General features: G+C 40.9%; 1 protein-coding gene across 1 annotated transcript; it reads left to right on the forward strand.

Moving 5' to 3' along the window:
• The first annotated feature begins 2,634 nt into the window (after positions 1-2,634).
• On the forward strand, positions 2,635-20,882 carry SLC3A1 (solute carrier family 3 member 1). The gene is made up of 10 exons (XM_074989631.1): positions 2,635-3,070; positions 4,263-4,442; positions 6,495-6,649; positions 9,623-9,748; positions 13,959-14,078; positions 14,969-15,093; positions 15,381-15,579; positions 17,067-17,213; positions 19,317-19,433; positions 20,311-20,882. Exons 1-10 carry the CDS (start codon positions 2,635-2,637, stop codon positions 20,749-20,751), a joined length of 2,046 nt encoding a protein of 681 aa, XP_074845732.1. The 3' UTR covers positions 20,752-20,882.
• Positions 20,883-21,010: the final 128 nt, after the last annotated feature.

The following is a 21,010-nucleotide window of genomic DNA, read 5'->3' on the forward strand; positions in this document are numbered from 1 at the left end:
CTTGCTAGTTTTAGCTTAAAGTAGGTGTCCATTTTATAAGAACATATTTAGTGCTTAGACTCTGTGAAATGCTTTGAAGTTGTGGCATGCCTCAATCTCACTTGTAACATTGGTATTCCATGCCACAAGAAAGTATTTAAGTTTCTTGTGAATTGGGAATTTGTCCTTCCCGCTGCATCCAGTAGGATTATTAAAATCAGATGGGCCATGACTGACCATCATAGTACAAAGGACTAGTTAATGGCTGTATCACCCCAAGCAATTACTGTGTGCACGGAAGCTTGTCCAGTGGACTTGGAAGCTGAACAAAAATAAAATAAAGTCATAGGAAAAATTTCCCTCATTTTGCTGTTTGCTCTCTGACTTGGCAAGAGAGACCAAACTAAAGCCATATATATCCTTGTGGTTGCCTGCTGGATCTGTCTGGAAATATGTTTTGAATTGACAGCTAACTACAACTTTATCACTTTACCTACCTATCTCATAGAACTGGAAGGGTCCTTCAGAATTCATCAAGTCCAGTCCCCTGCACTCACAGCAGGACCTATCATCACCCCTCGCAGATTTTTTTTAAATTTATTTGCCCCAGATCCCTAAATCATAGAATTCTAGGGCTGGAAGAGACCTCAGGAGGTCACCTAGTCCAGCCCCCTGCCCACAGTAGGATCAACCCCAACTAAATCATCCCAACCATGTCTACATCAAGCCGGGACTTAAAAACCTCCAGGGATGGAGATTCTACCACCTCTCTTGGTAATGCATTCCAGTGCTTCACCACCCTCCTGGTAAAATAGTTTTTCCTAATATCCATCTGGCACCCCTCCCTCTGTAACTTCAGACCATTGCTCCTTGTTCTGCCACCACTGAGAATAACCTGTCTCCAGTCATTTCTCCTCAAGGATTGAGCTCTCAATCCTGGGTTTATCAGGCCAACACTCAAACCACTGAGTTATCCCTCCCCTTACTCTTAGGCTCTAGAAGGTAACTTGTTTGTGTCTCTGTGTGTTTGCTTGCTTTTACCTGTAAATAACTCTCATTTCTTTTACCTAATTAATAAATCTTTAGACAGTTTATTAAATAGCTGGCTATAGACATTGTCTTTGGTGTAATATATAGGATACCAACTCATCTGGTGGAAGTTACTGGTCTTGTAGGACTGGAAGCAACCTGAATAGTGTGTGATTTTTTTTTATGTGTATGACCATTTATCATAGAATCTTAGCAGATTAAGGTTCAAAAAGAATTCAGGAGGTCATTAGTCCAACTCCCTGCTCAGAGCAGGACCAACCCCAATTAAATCATTCAAGTCAGGGTTTTGTCAAGCTTGGCCTTAGAAACCTCTAAGGGTACTCCAGGTACTTGGTGGCCTGCAGTTCCAGTAGCCCCAGTTGGCTCAGCAGCAGGGCCTGTGGGGAGCAGCCTGTCTCTGGCTCAGCCTGGCTGATGGGAGGGAAGGAGTGAGGTCAAAGGGGGCAGTTGCCCCGTACCTCTTTGAAACCCCATGGAGCGCAGTGCTGCTGCTTTGCATGCATGGTGGGTGCGGCCAGGACTGACTGCCCTAAGCCTTGCCCCCTCCTGCCTTTGGCTCCACACCTTCCAAGCCTGGGAACTGGGCCCCTTCCCACATTGCGGCACCCTCCACCTCACCCCCCACCCAGCCCATGGCAGCTGTTCGCTCTGCTGATCTGGCTCCTTTCCTGGCCTGCCTGCAACTGAGCTTGAGGCCCTGTCTTTTAAACTTCCTGCTTTGCCCTTCACTTCCGGGGTGGAGCAAACTCAGCAAGGGTCCCTTTACCCTTGCAGAGAGAGTGGCTCCTCACCCTCTGGCTCAGAGGGAGGCTACACTACCTCCCTATGCCCTCCATTTATAGTATATCTTTTGCAACAGTGTCATCTAGCTGTGGCTCCATTTCCCTCACCCAAACCAATCAAGAAAGAAACTAGACTTCTTGCCACTCTGAGTCTGCCCTGTTCTCAGCAGCCATCTGGCCCACACCCACCCTTACCAGTATCTGTACATGCACAGCAGTTTGATGCCACAACAGCATCCAGTTCTCTTTCAGTTTTCCTGTTTCCAGTGGCACGTTTTGTCCTCAGCTTTCCTAGCTGTGCCAGGACTCGCCACTCTCATTTTGTACAGATTACACACTAATAATAACAATAATATGTAGGGTGTGAATACAGGGTTGCTTAGGGTCATAGTTACATAGGTAAGTTTCTCATTCAATAAATAAAGACTTGCTAAATGAATGGTGCCTTGCTAGATGTCCAGAAAAGGCCTCCTCTTTTCATAGTTGCAGTAGGCGATAAAAAGCTGGTATGGTCAACGTGCAAATGAGTAACTGAAGACATAACTTTGATCAGTTAGCATAAGAAATAAATCTGAATCCTAACGGACCTAGGCAATGACTATGCTTCCTGGCAATATTTTGCCGTTTAGCCAAGGACCTCTATTATGCAAAAACATAGGAGCACTTTGTCCTTTTCATCCTCATTGTACTTTGACTGCTCAGTCAAGTTTATTTATAAACCCAGGCTAATTATCTTACATCCCGTTTCACTGAACAAAGGTTTGTTGCCACCTTTCCTACTTTCGGCAAGACTTCTCCTAAGGACAAGGCACTCTAAATAAACATGGTTGAAGAGGAAAGCAATAGCTTCTCTGTTGAGCTGAGTGAGAGAGGAAGCAGAGTAAACAAAGGATTTGTTGAAGATCAGGTGCTTGATGAAAAGGAATGTGATGCCAACAGCCAAGAAAAGACACCAGATACATACGCTCCTGGCATCAATGCAGCAGCTATGGAGATCCAGCGCTGTGAAATTCTGAAGCCCTTTGCAGGAATGCCTAAGGAAGTCTTGCTTAAATTCTCTGGTCAAGCACGGTACAGAGTCACCAGAGAGATCCTCTTCTGGTTCATAGTTGCATGTGCACCAGTGCTTGTGGGTGCTACAGTTGCAATTATTGCTGTGTCACCTAAGTGCCTGGGCTGGTGGCAAGCTAGTCCCATTTATCAGATCTATCCACGGTCATTTCTGGACACCAACAAGGATGGAAACGGTGATCTGAAAGGTCGGTGATCTATATTTTTATGATGTACAGTCTGAGTTAGCATGAAGCTTTATGTATTATATACTTTTTCCCACCATCTTTCATTTCCTAGAAAAGCAAATTAACAGCAGAGACAGCCACCTTACTAGAGAAACTGAGCACAGGACAAGTTAGCTAATAACCCCAAAGCTGTGATTATCATTAACCATCTAATCAGGAATGCATTAAATTGTAGAATCTAACCCTTTATCCATGTTAAAATCTCCCTAAAGCATGCTACTGTTCAGATCTGGGGTTTTGATTTGATGTGTTGTTGGACAATTTGTCATTTTGGATTTTGTTCCATAAAAATAGGAGGTTAAGAAACCATTACTAAAATGAAAGAACAGAGGAAGAAATGCTACTTTTGAGCCTTTAGGGAGACTCAGTACAGGTATATATGATACCATATAGATGGTGCCAGCTATTAAGAAATCAGTTGACTCCCAGTTTTAACTACAGAAATGGACAGTAAAGCACAAAAGAATAAAAAATATATACAAAAGATACCAGACTCTCATATTTTTTTAAATCAGGAAGTGAAGAACAGTGTGTGTTTTATGGGCGGATATTTGTAACATGACACAAAGATACACTTTTGATTTAAAGGCTGGGAGGCGGAATGACCTAGGGACTGGAGTGAGAAATTGAGTGGGAGAGAAGTAGTACAAGTTAAAAGAATGTCTTTTATCTAACTTCAAGTGAGTGAAGCCCCATGGCTTTTTTTTTTTTTAATCTACATTGCACTTATGTGCTTTTCAGAGTAGTTGTGATTAACACACATTTCATGACAAAGGAAATAATATATGTTATTAGAATTCATGAATCTCAGTATTCCAAAGGAGAATGTTACATTTAATGAATGAAACAATAAAATTGGTAATCCAGGGTGTAAATACTGCTTAAATTAGCATCTTCTGTTTCTCAAAATCTTTCAGTTGCTTTTTACAGAGGACCTTCACTTGCCCTCAACCTTTCATGTACTGTAGCCAAATACTGCAACATACACATTTTAGGATTCTGTTACCATCTAGCTATAATGGAAAGGAAGGAGAACTCTGCCTATGGACTTGCACACATTTTCCAGAGCGGGAAAACTTAATTTCAACAGAAATGACAACTGACGCAGACACGTTTTTGTCCTTGTAAAACATACTTTTTTCTTCATTTACAGGTATCCAAGAAAAACTGGATCATATCATCTATTTAAATATAAAAACCATCTTGATTACTTCTGTTTATAAATCACCCTTAAAAGACTTTGAATATGGAGTTGAAGACTTCCAGGATGTTGACCCTGTGTTTGGAACAATGAGGGATTTCGAAAACCTGATTGCAGCAATACACGACAAAGGTAAGCTAGAGCTTCTGTTTTAAAAACCACACACAACACCCCCCAGCACTGCTCATGTATGAAGTGCAAATGTACGTTTTCTTTTTTTAATTAGACATTTTTACTTCCTAGCTCACAGAGCCGGAAGGGACCTTGAGAGGTCATTGAGACCTGTCCCCTGCACTCACACCAGCACTGATCACCATCCTTGATGTATATTTTTTTAAATCTATTTGTCCCACATCACTAAGTGGCCCCCTCATGGATTGAGCTTATAACCCTGCAGTTAGCAGACCAACATGCTAGCCACTGAACTATCCCTCCCTCACAGTTCATTGTTTTCTGTTTCGATTTGTGTGTCGTCTCGAACTTTCATCGGTAGAGAGGTTCAGAGCTTGGCAGATTGAATAAGGGGTTCTCAATAGGGTTGCCAACTTTCTAACTGCAGAAAACCAAACACCGTTGCCTCTTCCATGAGGCCCCCAGCCCTTCTATGAGGACCTTCCTCCCTCTCTCCCTCTCTCATTTTCATCTGTCTGGGGCAGGGGTTGGGGTGAAGAAGGGGGTAAGTGATCTGGCTGGGGCTGAGAGTGCTGGTATAGGAATGAGGGGTTCAGAATGTGGGAGAGGGCTCTGGGCTGCAGCTTGGGCTGTGGCAGGGTGTGAGGCTCTGGGATGGAGGAGTGGGCTCTAGGCTAGGGCTAGGGATGAACAGTTTGGGTGGCAGGAGTGGCCTCTGGCCAGGGTTGAGATGTTCAGTGTGCGTGCTTTGGGAGGGTGCTCAGATGTACGTGGGAGCTCAAAGATGGGACAGGGGGTTGGGTTGGGGCACAGGAGAGGGTGAGGGGTGTGGACCCCAGGCAGCACTTACAGTAGGAAGGGCTGGTATGTTCCTCCAGCTCCACACACTGCCCTTGCCTGCAGGTGCTGCCCTCCTCTGGAAGCAACATCTCTGCAGCTCCCATTGGCTGCAGTTTCTGGCCAATGGGAAGTGTGGAGTTGGTGCTCAGAGCTGCATCGATGCCCAGAGACCTAGTGGCATCCCCTGTGCCTAGAAGGCAGAAGGACATGTCACCACTTCTAGGAGCTGCTTGGAGCCAAGTGGGGAGCCTGCCTGTGCTGACAACTGGACTTTTTATTTTTTATCGGTTGTTCCAGTGGTAAACCAGACACCTGGTAACCCTAGTTTTGAAGGGATCGGTACTGATTGGAACACTGCAACCCATTCTACCCATCATGCAAAAGCCTCTCCACTGGGGTTTCCTGAATCTTGAGCTGTGCAACATGAGTGGGAGCAGGAAACTAGTACTGCAGCATATGGAGTCTGGAGATGCTCTAAAATCCATAACAACCTCGGGGTAGCTTCCGGTGTTGTGTGATGAAATTCCTTTCATGTTCTATGTTGGGGCAGGACTTGTTTTCTTGTAGACCGGTTCTATTTATTGGTCCTTGCAGCAATCATCTGATGGCTGACATCTGAGATTGTCACTTCTGTCTTAGCATCCATAAACAATTGGCAGTTATAAAATAAAATTAAATAAAGGAGATAGGGAAAACTTGAGTTCTTTCCTTATCATGACCTCCTTTGTACCCAATTCTGCAACCTTTATGCAAGGACTTCACTTCATACAAGTGAGTAGTCCCATTGACTGTAAAGGGACTGCTCATGTGCACTAAGTTAAGCAGCAACATCAGTGATTGCAGAAGTGGGGCCTGCATGTTTGCCTGTACTCTAAAGGGTTTTTTCCGGCACAGCTGTACTTTTTTGCTAGTATAGATTGCACCACTTCCTCAGACTACATGACCTACATTGAAATATGAAAGTTTTTTTGCTGGTATAGGGCTTTTGTTGACATAGCTATGTTTGTCAGCATGTGACTCACTTCTCCTTCTCTCCCTCACTCTTGGCAAAAATTTGAGTATAAATCAGGTCTTCAACTCTAAGCCCTTGATGACAGAAGCATCTCTTAATAGTATGTTTGTAAGGCTGGTGGCATTTTGGGTTCTATGTTAACACTGCAATCTTTGACTTGGGTTGTATCGATTTAATCTTGCTCATGTTTGATTTGTAAGGTTTAAAGGTGGTGATGGATTTAATACCTAACCACACAAGTGACAAACACACTTGGTTTCAGCTGAGTCGCAATCGGACTGGGAAGTATACAGATTACTACATCTGGCATGACTGTGCACACGCTAATGGGACAATCTCTCCTCCCAACAACTGGGTAAATATATGGTTTGGATCACCTTTAAATCACAAAACAAAAAATTCAGAGCAGTGTAGTGAATATGAAACTATTGTGCGGTGGCTGCTGCCCGCAGCATGGCAGTAAAATCTTTGGTTCATTACTAACTTCTGCTTGTATGTTTGAGTTCATCAGAACAATGAGAATTAAGAAACAAGAATAAGATGAGCAGCACTGCTTTTCTTCTAATTCATTTGTTTTTATTATGTTCCTCTTCTTTAATTTTGTATTGAGCACACTTTGGTCTATAGTAAGTCTGTCAATGAATCACAGTTAACTGAAGTGATTCTGGCAAAGCAAATTAACTAGACTTTTTTTGTTTAGAAAAAAGTGATTAATTGCCATTTTAATTACAGCATTAAACAAAAGTCAAATATCAATTTAAATTTGAGAAATGTTTGGGTGTTTCTACATTTTCAAATATATTGATTCCAGTTACAATGTAGAAAACAAAGTATACGTTGCTAACTTTGGTTTTTTTTATTAAATGTTTGCATTGTAAAAAAGATAAAGGAAAATGGTATTTTTCAGTTCACCTCATACATGAACTGTAGCACAAATACTTCTATGTGAAAATACAATGTTCAAACATAGAACTATTTTTTCATGTAACTCCACTCAAAACCAAACCAACCTATAACTTTAGAGCCTGCAAATCCTCTCAGTCCTAATACTTGTTTAGCCAATCGTTATGATAAACAAGTTTGTTTATATATACTGGAGATAATACAGCCCGCTTCTTATTTTTAATGTCTTCTAAAAATGAGAACAGGCATTTGCATGGCACTGTTTTAGCCAGCTTTGCAAGGTATTTGTGTACCAAATATGCCAAACATTGCTATGTCCCTTCATGCTTTGAATGGGAGATTTTTTTTAATCTTACACTGCTACTATTTATATTAAAATAATACAAAGTAATCACTATACACTTTATATTTTGCAGTGTAACTGCAATGAATGGATTTGACAATGTAGAAAATACTGTTGTTGTTATTATTGTTATTATTATTATTATTATTAACAGTGCAATTAGAACAGAGATTGTGATTATTTCCTTTAATCTCATGATTATGATTATTTCTTTTAATCATTTGACAGATCTTGCATATGGGTATACTGTTTTGGGTAGGATGACCAGATAGCAAGTGTGACAAATTGGGAATGGGCTGAATGGTAATAGGTGCCAAAATAAGATAAAACCCCAAATATGAGAACTGTCCGTGTAAAATTGAGACATGTTGTCACCATATGTTTAGGGAGCTTCTTTCCAGTTTTCCCTTCTGCATGCCAATCGTGATATCAGAAAACAAGCCCGCACATTGCTGGCTTATTGCTTTTCCTGTTCTAGCCTTCATAGTAGGCTGAGATGCTATAAATGGTTTATCTACTCATTCCGCTGAGATAAAAACACTAATTTTCTCAGTTTTAATTGAAAATTCCAACCATTTACTAGATAAGAACTAGTATCTTCTAAACTCATGATCTAAAAAAATACAAATGTAACATATTTAGTCTTAATTATTTTTAACTTAACACAGCAACAGTTTTGAGAACTATCTTGAATGTTGTCTCATATTTGATCTATATAGAGCCGGTGACTTTATTATTCTCAAATATTCACTTTTGCATATATTTCCAAAGCGGCTGTTAGGCCAGTTGAGCATTTGTGGAAACATATTTTACAAAATGTATGATTAATGGAAATGCTCCCATAAAATTACACACAATTCCCAATGAAAACCTACTTTTAAAAAACATGAGTCCTTTCCCTGAGTATTTACAGCCCAGTTGTATTACCACTGTGCTCGTTTTAAGTGAATTGAAAATGACATTAACTGTAAAGTAAAAGTGAAACCAATTGATTTATTTTCGTGGTCTGAGCTGAGAAATGCAAAAAGTCAACAAATATAATTTTTAAAACTGTTTACTTTTCACAATTGTTTTCTGTGTTTATTTTCTAAGCTGTTACTAGTAACAGCAATGTAACCGCTGCTTGTTAACCATTATAACAAAGACTATTTTTTAAAAAAAGCATGATGTTAGTCATACATTGTCCCTTCAAAACTTAATGCCCCAAAAAGGCATACCATTTCTCTCTGTGTTTTTTCTCACAGACAACTGGAAATAAAATCTAGCTCAACATATTGCAAGCTCATCATGTATTTTATTAATAGTCCTTTTTATTACTGCTGAAATTCTCAGAAGCAACTAAATCGCTTGTAAAATATCCTAGGGAAATCACTGCAATGGGAAAATTGACAGTCTTTTATGAAGAGTAAGTAGATTTTATGATTGGTGAGCAGTTTCGGAATTTGAGCACACATTCATATGAGACTGATCAAGCACGAATGGGTCTATTAAAGATGATAAATACCAGAGCATAGGCAAAAATAGATGACATGCATATGAAGGAACACGTATATCAGCTATTTATGACTTTGCACGTTAAATAAGATTGTATTAGCAGGTGAAATGTACGGAAATTGTTTTATAGTTGTGGGTGAGACATATGGAAATGTGAATTTATTGAGTTAATGTTAAGAAAAAATGTATCTCATTTGCATGAGTTTATTTTATGTTTGTGTGCAAATATAAGTTAGAAAGTTAAAAATAGAGTAGGCCCGTGAGTAATCTTGAACTCAATTTGTATTTGAAGATGTTCTGAGCACATGCAGCTCCCATTGACGTCGGGCTTGTCATGGAACATCCACTTATATTAGTAAACTGGATTTTAAATAGTTATATTACAGATTTTTGCATTTCTCTTTTTCAGGCAATGAAAATACATGGTCAGTCTCTGGCCAACTAACTGTTATGGACAAAAAATGGTATTATTTATTAAGTAACGATTTGTGTCTTTCTATATGCTTGTAAAGCACGGTGTAACTTATGATGCTGTGCAAATGCTCATAATTTATTTAATGAATCATCATCATTTTCTTGTGTGATCAGGTGAGTGTTTATGGGAATTCCAGTTGGCAATATGATGAGGTGAGAAAGCAATGTTATTTTCACCAGTTTGGGAAAGAACAACCAGATTTAAACTTTCGCAACTCAGCAGTGCAAGAAGAAATCTTTGTAAGTATATAATCCACCGCCGCTACTCCATTGTCTGGCCATGCTGAAAGGAGGACAAGAGACATATGATATGGGTTTAATCAGGCTGCAACTTTATTATTACATGTCTGGTACTACCCAGCAGATAAGTGTACTATGCAGATACAGAAGACTTCATAATTCGTCCACACAGGGCCAAATGTTGGAAAACCCCCTCTGCTGAGACATCCCTTCTTCCTCCTGGAACAAGGAAGACAGGGATGTTGGCAGAACACTCCAACTTGGCAGACTTCTGCCAAGAGACATCCGCTCTCCCAACAGAAGCCCGCAGTCTAGACATAGCCATGGAGTGCAGCCATTTTGCCTGTGGCTCTGGCTTCAACCTCACTGAAAATAGTAGAAGGTGGCAGCCAATTTCATTAAGGGCACCCTTACTTCCACGTGCAAAGGAAATGATAACCATCTTGTGGGCTTCAGCCCCATTGCCAGTGATAGGAAACAGTGCCATTCTGAATGAGGGAAACTGCATGAGTTGGTGCATGTTGGGTTTTCATGAAGCATTAAAAAAAATTTCCAAAAATCATTAGCAGTATCCCCTCTAATTTTTTTCCATCCATGTGTGGAATAAATTTTTATGTCCACCAAAGTATATGCAAATGGGCACCACCAAGAGAAACACATGCTGCCGGCTGTGCGCAGCTGTTGGTGCTCTGCTTATCAGCTGGGCAGTATTTGAATTTCTCCTGGTTGGCCACTTAAGTGCACAGCTTCCAGAGAATAGTGATTGATTGTTAGAGGATGTTAAAATCATAAGAGTTGGCAATATTGCATGTCTTGGAGTGTTTGTGGAAAATTCTTTGGACTAGTACAGTCTAATATGTTTCAGAAGGGCTACTGATCCCTGCTAGTTCTGTCTGTCTTTTAAGGAACAAAAAAACAGTAGGTTAGTGTTTTAAAATGAAACTCTCTTTCATATTATGGCTGATCCTTGGTGACTTCATAGGTGACCGGGGCTTTCTGTGACAGCATATGAAATCTTTTACATTCTGTGTGGATACAGGAATAGTGCAAACTTTACCAACACCTGCCAATGTGCCATAACTAAGCTCTGTGTATAAACCTGCATAACCAACTGTGTTCAGGGCCCAAACCATGGTTGGTGTTTTTGTGCTGGTTCTGAGCAAGAGGATTTTGTGCTGTGCACAAATGTTCAGATGTGACCTCTCTTTCGGTACACAAAATCATCAGACAGGCAGTTGATATGGCGACCTGTATTTGTTTTCAGATGGTTAAAGGATGTTAAAATTGTAAGAGTTGGTAATATTGCACATCTTAGAATGTTTGCAGAAAAATTCTTTGGACTAGTACAGTCTAATATGTCTCAGAAGTGCTTCTGAGCATGGCGTGTTCTGTTTGTATTTTAAGGAATAAGAAAACAGTAGGTTAGTCATGAATGCTCAGATGTGACTTCTCTTTCAGTACATGAAGTCACCACACAGGCAGTTGATATGGCGATCTGTATTTATTTTCAGAATTACTGTAAAGGGGCACACAGTTCATTAAGTTGGACTATGTATTGACCTAATAATAATAATAATCAGTGACTCCTTTAGCATGCACTAGTTGAATTCCATCATATTTTGACAGAAGTCCTAGCTTGTATAAGTATATTGCATATGTAATAATAAATGACAGCACGGTGTGCATAATCTATTTTTATTACTGAGTTAAAAGATACTTCCTGGCACATAGTAACATTTACACAGATTGCTGTCTGGGGATTAAACTTTGGACTCACCTGTTAAAATGTAGGACCATTAAAATTATAGCAATAAGATAACCATATGCAAACATGAGGTAACTTTACTCATATCTAACCTCTGAATTTAATAAAAAATTACAAATCCATAACCTTACCTTACTCACTTTTCATTTTCCAGAACATAAATCTGAATTATTTTCACATCAGTTAAATATGAGAGAACAGATTTATGAAGTGTTGTGTAAAAGGAAACCAGTGTTAAAAGGTCTGTGCAGAACAATAAGTTCTCGAACATTTTTATCAATGTGTTTTAATTGTCTGCAGGCTTGATGAGTGTACACAACATTAGGTCTCAGCAGGATCAACTTTTTCACTCTGTTCCTCTTGATTAGGTGTTTACAAACTATTCTGACCCAGATTCTTGTGATAGACCAGATCAAATTTTATAGATAACTGTCAGCATGGATTTGTCAAGAATAGATCTTGTCACAGCAACCTGATCGCTTCCTTTGATAGAATAACAAGCTTTGTGGATAAAGAGGAAGTGGTGGACATGGTATACCTAAGCCTTTAGTAAAGCATTTGATTACAGTATTGCATGACCTTATCAGTAAACTAGGGAAATGCAAACTAGATGGGGCTACTATCAGGTGAGTGTGTAACTGGTTGGATAACCATTCACAGAAAGTAGTTATTAATGGTTCACAGTCATACTGGAAGAGAGTACCAGGTGGGATTCCACAGGGGTCAGTTTTTGGTTCAGTTCTGTTCAATATCTTCATCAATGATTTAGATAATGGCATAGAGAGCATGTCTATCCAGTTTGCAGTTGATATGAAGCTGCTAGGGGGTTGGAAGTGTTTTGGAGGATAGGGTCAAAATTCAAAATGATCTGGACAAACTGGTGAAATTGTCTGAGGAAGATAGGAAGACGTTCAATGAGGACAAATGTAAAATACTCCAGTCAGGGAGGAACAATCAGTTTCACATGTACAAAATGGGAAGTGACTCCCAAGGCTGGAGTACTGCAGAAAGGGAACTAGGGCTGCGTCTACACGTGCCCCAAACTTCGAAATGGCCATGCAAATGGCCATTTCGAAGTTTACTAATGAAGCGCTGACATGCATATTCAGCGCTTCATTAGCACGCGGGCGGCAGCGGCTCTTCAAAATTGATGAGCCTTGCCGCCGCGCGGCGCGTCCAGACGGGGCTCCTTTTCGAAAGCACGCCACCTACTTCGAAGTCCCCTTATTCCCGTGAGCTCATGGGAATAAGGGGACTTCGAAGAAGGTGGCGTCCTTTCGAAAAGGAGCCCCGTCTGGACGCGCCGTGCAGCGGCAAGGCTCGTCAATTTCGAAGCGCCGCTGCCGCCCGCGTGCTAATGAAGCGCTGAATATGCATGTCAGCGCTTCATTAGTAAACTTCGAAATGGCCATTTGCATGGCCATTTCGAAGTTTGGGGCACGTGTAGACACAGCCTAGGAGTCACACTGGATCGCAAGCTGAGTATGAGTCAATAGCGTGACGCTGCTGCTGCTGCTGCAAAAAGCAAAACATGATTAGGGATGCATTAACAGGAGTGTTGTGAACAACACAGGAGAAGTAATTCTTCCACTCTACTCTGTGTTGATTAGGCCTCAGATGGATTACTATGTCCAATTCTGGGCTCCACAATTTTGGGAAGATGTGGAGAAATTGGAGAGGACCCAGAGAAGAGTAACTAAAATGATTAAATAGCTAGAAAATATGACCTATGAGAGAAGATTAAAAGAATTGGGTTTGTTTACTTTGGAAAAGAGAAGGTTGAGAGGGGACATTATAGCATCTTTTTAAGTATCTAAAGTGGTGTTACAAGGAGGAGGGAGAAAATTATTCTCCTTAGTGCCTACTGATAGGACAAGAAGCAATGGGCTTACATTGCAGCAAGGAATATTTAGGATAGACATTAGGAAAAACTTCCTAATGGTCAGGATGGTTAAGTAGTGGAATAAATTACCATGAGTGGTTTTAGAATCTCCATCATTTGGAGATATTTAAAACCAGATGGGATAAATATCTAACAAGGATGATATAGATGGTGCTTGGTCCTGCCACGAGGGCAGGGGACTGGACTTGATGATCTCTTGAGATCCTTTCCAGCTCTTGTATTCTGAGTCTATGAAAGGGGGCTTTCTGTGAGATTTTTCTGTCCCCTGTCCTCCATGAGTGCTTGGGGAAGTCATGGCTGTATGTCTACTATGGTTGAAAAATTATTCAAATATTTCCATTTTTTATTTTAGTAAGACAAACTCAGCCATAGATACTTGCTTCAATCTAAAACGGGCAGCTTTAATCTTACTCAAACTTGAAATTTAAAAATTATGTATTATGTATTACTATATATTATGTATTTAGTAATTTAAATAAGTAATTTACATAAATTATTTAAAGTCGTTGACTCATCGAGACTTATCTCCATTTTATGTTTAGGGTATTATCAAATTTTGGCTTGGCAAAGGCATTGATGGATTTAGTATCAGTGCTGTAAAATTTCTTCTAGAAGCAACACATCTGAGAAATGAACCTCAAGTGAATAAATCCCAAAATCCGGTAACACATTTTATGCTTGGAATTAGTTTTCCCCTTATTGTCTTTGGAGATGCAGTTATCACTAATAAAATTTCTCTCTGAATTGCTAATGGGACTTTTTTTTTTTTTTGCTTGGTTTTGACAATAAATTACAATTGAGCATTAGAAGTATATAACCAATTATTTATGGAACTTTCTTTTAGTGGGACTGTAGGCCCAATAGAGTCAGGAGATGACCCCAATACTGACACGCAATGACATTAGTGAGTTGACAGAGTGTTACATCTTGACTTTGCAAGTCTCTACAATAATCTTATTTATAGTGCTTCTGCCTAAAATCTGCTGTTTAACAGATTATTCCTCATTTAGAGTGATGCGTTCCCCAAATATTTAGTCCCTCATCTAGCACAGCATTACATAAATAACTTGATGAAGATGCACCTTAAAACTGTGCCATTACTGTTACATTTAAATGATTCACTATTTCAGGTAGCTATCTGGAAATAACTACATTCCCCATAGGTCCCTAAGACTTGCTGTTTTTACTCACAATCCCCCTGAAATCCTCCCGGAGCAAAAATATGAGTAAAAGTGGCAGAATCAGGGCCTTGTTTATTGAAATTCGTATCTAGGGAGCAGGGGCTTGGGGCCAGTAATCCTTCTCTCCTCTCCAGTCAAGCCAGCTTCAGGGCACAGGAAAGAAAAGGCCAGGAGTGTGGGCTACCACGCAGCTTCTTTGCAGCACCAGAGTCACAGGCAAACATGAAAAAATATTTGGTAATCTCATGTTTCCCGTGTACTAACAGATTTAATTAAAACATCTGAAGTGGTGCACTGTTTGAAAAATTTTGGACAGTGTAATTCAATTAACAGCTGCAGGGCTAATGTAAAATATTGTATTATTCTTCAAGGAGAGTATCTCAGCATATTCTGAATTGTATCACGACTATACTACCACCCAAGTTGGTATGCACGATATCATCCGCAGCTTCCGACACACCATGGATAAATTCAGCACTGAGCCTGGCCGATACAGGTAATTCAGCTTCTTGGCACACCAAGATTGAATTCCCCTCTAATGTCAAAGGTACAATCTCACCAGTGCCTATACAGGTTTATTGGGTGTAAGATGCTTTGCAAGAATACCAGCCATTAATAGTTACATAGAAATATGTAACATAGAAAAAGAAAAGCAAATTATTTTCAAAGATAATGTTAAAAAATTAGATATGTCAAGTTCCATTTTAATTCCATGTAATTCTGATTAAACTCTAAATTTCAATTTTCTTTCTAAAAAGAACCTATCTGTGTGCCCTTTTATAGGTTTATGGGAACAGAAGCCAATGACCAGGAAAACATTGAAGCAACAATGATGTATTATGGAACATCTTTTATCCAGGAATCGAATTTCCCCTTCAATTTCTATCTAATTAACATGAAAACCCTCTCAGGAAATAGTATTTTTCAAACTGTAGCTTTGTGGATGAATAATATGCCCAAAGGAAAATGGCCAAACTGGGCGGTAAGAGTTCAGACATTTTAAACAGCATGTTCCTGCTCCTATTACAGCAAAGCTCTCTTTGGAGTAAGATCAAGCCCAAAATAGCTGTAGCTGTTGCATCTGTGGAATCTACCATGTACTCACTGCACTACAACAATGGCTTTAGCTGGTTGTCTATTCCAACCATATGTACAGGCGCGCGACAGCATTTTTGCCTAGATTTAAACATCATCAGGCACGCTGTTGTGTATTTTCAAGCTAACAGTCCACTCCTCTTTCCCTGGGCAAAAGTTTTGTGCCAGGAATGACGTGGGGCTTGGGAAAGGGGATGGAATCCACCTCCAAATCTTCAGGCAAGTTTAAAAGCTCCACCCTCCCTCCATGTCCGTTGCTCTAGCTCTTGGGTTGGGATAGAGGCCTTGACCCTATGCAATTTCTATATAAGGGATTGGACTCTACCTAACTGTGCCTAAAGTGGCTACAACACTCGTTTCCCACGTGTCGGGTTGTGCTGCAAGCAAGCTGCCCAACTGTGCCTGCTCCTTGGATGCCTGCCTCCAGGGCGGTGGAATCCCCACAAGTCCCAAAGTACTAAGGGGCTTCCATTGCTCCTATTAGAGTGGACAAATGCCACCCTCACAAAACCAGCATGACACAGCAGAAAAAGTAACGGTGTTGTCAGCAAACATTGGCTGAAAGACATGAGAACTATTATGGAGGGAATTTGTGTTATAATGGAAGACATTGCTGGCTGGGATGGTAATATATCAGCATTGTTTACTTTTGTTTATCATGCCGCTAGCAGTATTACCAGATTTCAGCTGTAAGGCCGAAGACTATATTGATACCAATATACTCAAATATTTTTCCTTGAGAATATAGAAGTGAAAAAAAGACAAAACTCCAATAAATTTAGTAGTTTGCATCGTAGGATATAATGCAGAAAACCCTTGGAAGTATAAAAGATAATGCAAAATGTATGCGATGATGAAAGGGTGCCTTAATATATCAATTCATCCTCAGATATATAATAAACATTTTATTACAGTAAGTATAAGAGGTATTATTTTAATATGACAAGATCTCCTTCTGCGTGATAATACAACGGATTTCCTACCACTATACCGTACAAAGCAACATGTTTTACATGGGAGTAAAGGAAATCCTTTAAAGCACACGTATCATAAACCATGTAAATGCTTGGACAATGCAGTGCAAAGGTACCTGAAACTTTTCTTCTGAGCCTATGAGCTACCTGTGCTTTTACTGTACATTATTTTACAAGGAAACAGTCAAATTCTGCTTGATGCCACCACTCTAAATGCTGAGCCTGGTATGGGGAACAGAATGTCATTACTTGAAATGAACTTACTGCATGTTTAAACTGATGTAAGTGAACAAAACCTGATCCACAGATTTGTGTATTTGACCACTGCCACATGGAGATATTTATTCCTAGTGTCGGTCCTTCTTCTTGTATTTTAATATAATCAATTATTTCTGTTTAGGTTGGAAATCCTAGCACTGCTCGAATTACTTCTCGGTTTGGAAAAGAATACACCAATGTCATAAATATGCTCCTTTTAACCCTTCCTGGGACACCTATAACTTATTATGGTGAAGAAATAGGAATGGAAAATATTGCATCTGAAAATGTGAGTGAAAGGACTTAAGAATTCAAATCCCCTAAGGCACACTATTAATTGAGTCTGCAGAAATTTCCAACAAAACAGGAACACTTGTTTAATTAAGCACATATTTCTCATTCCGTCTCCAGCCCATCCTGTTTCTAAAATAATCTTTCTTTGATGAAAAGGGAGTAATCATGATTATTCTCATTATTATGATCTCCATGAAAATTCACCACTGAGTGGGAGCATTCTGAATGGCAGATGTACCTTAGATAGGTGGTTTCTTCGTTCATGGCTGGAGTGGAACTAGGCTGGGTAGGTGGGCGGGCGGGCATGCCTCATAGAGAGCCAGAGTAGCTTCATCACCCTGTACAGAGCTGTATAACCCAGAATGGAACACCAGCTCAGTGCCTTGTTTTCTCCATCTGCACAATGGGGATACTAGTTAAGGATATTAGGCGTCATAATTGATAACTGTAAACACAAATACCTGCAACTCCATTATATTGGTTCAGTGCCGTAACTAGTTTATTTTTGCATCTAAGGCAAGAATATAATATTGTGCTCCCTCATATAGTCATAGTAGTTGTTTTGTAGAAAAAAATAAAATACGTGGAAAATAATACTACAATAATAATACCATACTGCTTACACTGGCTGGGGTAGAACAGGGGCCTGGGGTGCAAGGCTCTGGGGGAGGGGCGGGGCTGGGGTTAGAGCAGAGGGCCGGGGCTGCCTGGCTCTGTGGGAGGGGAGGGGATTGGTTTCGAGTGGGGGCCTGGGGCTGCCTGGCTCTGAGGAAGGGGGAGGGCATTGTCCTTCATAAGCATTCTGAAAATCTGGCAACCCTCATTTGGCCTGGCCTCCCATACAGCTTCTGGGGATCCCCACAGGGCAAGATGCTGCCCAGAGCCACACGGCGCAGCTGCAGGGCAGCCGAGGGCACAGTTGGGAGCCTCCATGTGCTTCACAGGTAGCCTCCCCTAGAGCCAGGCACCCCCAGACCCCCGCTGTAATCCAACCCCTCTCCCCTCCCCTAGAACCAGGCACCCCCAGCTCTAACCCGAGTCCCCTCTTCTCCCTGAGAACCAGGCACCCCCAGAGCCCATCCCCCACCTGTACACTGTGGTGACTTATTAGAGCCACGGCCCATGCAGTCAGGGATGGAGTGCAGTACTAGGCTGCAGCCGCTCAGGCACAGGCAGCATCGGGCTGCAGGAGCCATGCCAGGGAAATGGCCATAACAGGGGCTGCCTGCTCTGCTGCTGTGAGATGTGTGCATGGAGTGGTGATGAGGGGGCCCCACGTGTGTGGCTCTTCCTGCACCTTGGGGTGGGGCCAGCACATAGCTGGGTGGCGCATGGCTGCCCCAGCCTGGTCCCGCTTCCCACATCCCACTCTCTGCTGGGACCTGCTGTGTGGCCCCATGACTGGGGCTCAGGGCTATAACAAGGGTGAGGCAAGTGAGGCACTTGCCTGCGGCCCCTCAGCTGCGTATCTGAGTTGAGTGTCTCACTCGCCTCACCCTTGTTACAGCCCTGAATTGATCCCTGATAAAGGGGCCAGTGCTTGCATTTTTGTGCAGCAGATAGCGAAGGTGTATAACCATTTGTGGTGGTCAGTATGATGAACTGCAGTTTTAAAAGGTGTCAGTTTAGTTACAGACTCCTCTAGCAACACTAGCACGTAAGCAGCTGTCCAGGGTGGTGCCCCTGTGAAGAGAGACATAACCTTATTCAATGCCCCAGATGTACCGGGCCTGAACTGGGTAAAATGTGTTCGGGAGCGCTGACGAGAGTAGCTTCTACTGCAGCCTTTACACCATAGACTCCCTTTAGCCCTACTAGGGGTGTGGGCAGCGGGCAGAGGAGCCTAGCCTGCCTCTGCTTGCCCATCCCAGTTTGGGAAGTCTAGCTGTACCATTTCTATTATCCATATGCAGTCCTTATGCTCAGGTCATCTACAGCTGGATAATTACTAGCTCTGCATAGGAGCAGGAGGGGATGAAACTCCTCTGGTTCTCTCACACTCACTTACCCAGCCAAGCCCAAAGACTGTTTAACTAGATCATTCTTTAGTATATTAAAAAGGATGTTTTTGAATGGTGCCTGATACTCCTATTTTTAGGCAACTTTTCTGGAGAAGTCACCTATGCAGTGGAATGGCAACCTTCATGCTGGCTTCAGTGAGGGCAACATAAGCTGGTTACCTGTTAATCAGGACTATCAAAATGTAAATGTTGAAGTAAGTATTTAAATTATGGACCAGACGAATGCTAGTGATGCTCTAATACGTTTTACTTAATGGAATGTAGCAGTTTACGTAGGTTAAAAACTAAAACTAAGTAAAAGCAAAGCTGCAAAAGAAAGAAACGTTAAAAAAAAACAAAACAAAAAAAAACCCACAAACCTATTGCAACAGTCAAGGCTATTTTACCTGCCCTCATTTAACCAGAAGAATACAGTGGTACTGAAGTGGTTTTTTTATAGTCTGATTTGTTTGATCTTTCAACAGGAACGTGAATTCTACCTACCCTATTTTAATTTAGTATAATACAAGCAGGCATTGTTGAACTTATTTTTCTGCTATGATGGATGCATTTCTTGAATGTTGTTTTGTCGAAGACCAAACTTGGCAGTCAGTCTCTGTTACACCAAGTAGGTCAAGTACAGGTACTGTAGCTGTACAACAGCAAAGAAGAAACACTTGAAACTCATCTCTTGAGAGTTGTTATTGAAGTCAGTAGGAGCAAGATAGTGCCCTGATTTCTTGGTATGGCATGCTTTGCTGACAAAAATAATAGGAAGCACAAGAAAGGAGGAAAGGACATTGTAGGAGAAGGATGCAAGGCTATTCTCATTGGTGGAGTGGCACAGGTGGACAATATGGGGAGAGATGGGCCAGTTAAGTATATGGAAGGGCACAGTTGTAAAGGTCCCCAAAGATTGAGGACAAATAACTTCAGCCTGAATCTGTGGAAGGATTGGCAGAAAGGGTTGAGAGTCAGAAAAGTGGACAAATAATCTTAACAGATATGGTGATTGCTTTTGTACTACAAAGGAACATTTTGAACATTTAACAAGGAAGAAATGACTATGGTAATACAACTTTTTTGTTACAGGTTCAAAAGACTCAATCTAATTCAACACTGAATCTATACCGAGAGCTAAATTTACTTCGCAACAAGGAATTGCCCATTCATAGGGGATGGATGTGCTTCATTTGGAACGACAGCAATGTTTTTGTGTATTTAAGGGAGTTAGATGGATTAGACACAGTCTTTATGATGGTTCTCAATTTTGGACAGACATCAATCATAGACCTGAAAGCTGTACTTTCTGAGCTTCCATCTGAAGCTACTATAAGACTAAGCACTAATTTTAGCAACACTGGTAAAGTTGTAAATACCAAATCAATTAAAACTGAAAAGGGGCAAGGAATTGTCCTTGAGTATAAAACAAGGAAGCTGGTTCACACTATGGAAGCTTTCCAAGACCAGTGTTTTGTGTCTGAAAAAGCATGTTATTCTAGTGCCTTTAATTTACTCTATGTGAACTGCTAAGGGATAGATATAAAGAAGAATATCCTACATTTAAGGCAAGAAGTGTTGATTTCTGCAAAATGCTGTGGATAATGTTGCAACAGCTTTTTAAAGTTACTGCTTTGTGTATTAAATGAACAGCAGACCATAAACTAGTGTGTCTTAATTGTGTCTGGGCTCTTACTGGTGTGTGAGCAATGGCAGTGGCTAGAGGGCAGAAAGTGCTTAGCTTAAGGACAACCTGAATCTAATCTCGGAGGCTTAGACTTCTACAGGGGGG

The sequence above is a fragment of the Carettochelys insculpta genome, chromosome 3 (genome assembly GCF_033958435.1).
Source record: "Carettochelys insculpta isolate YL-2023 chromosome 3, ASM3395843v1, whole genome shotgun sequence".
Taxonomy (NCBI): domain Eukaryota; kingdom Metazoa; phylum Chordata; order Testudines; family Carettochelyidae; genus Carettochelys; species Carettochelys insculpta.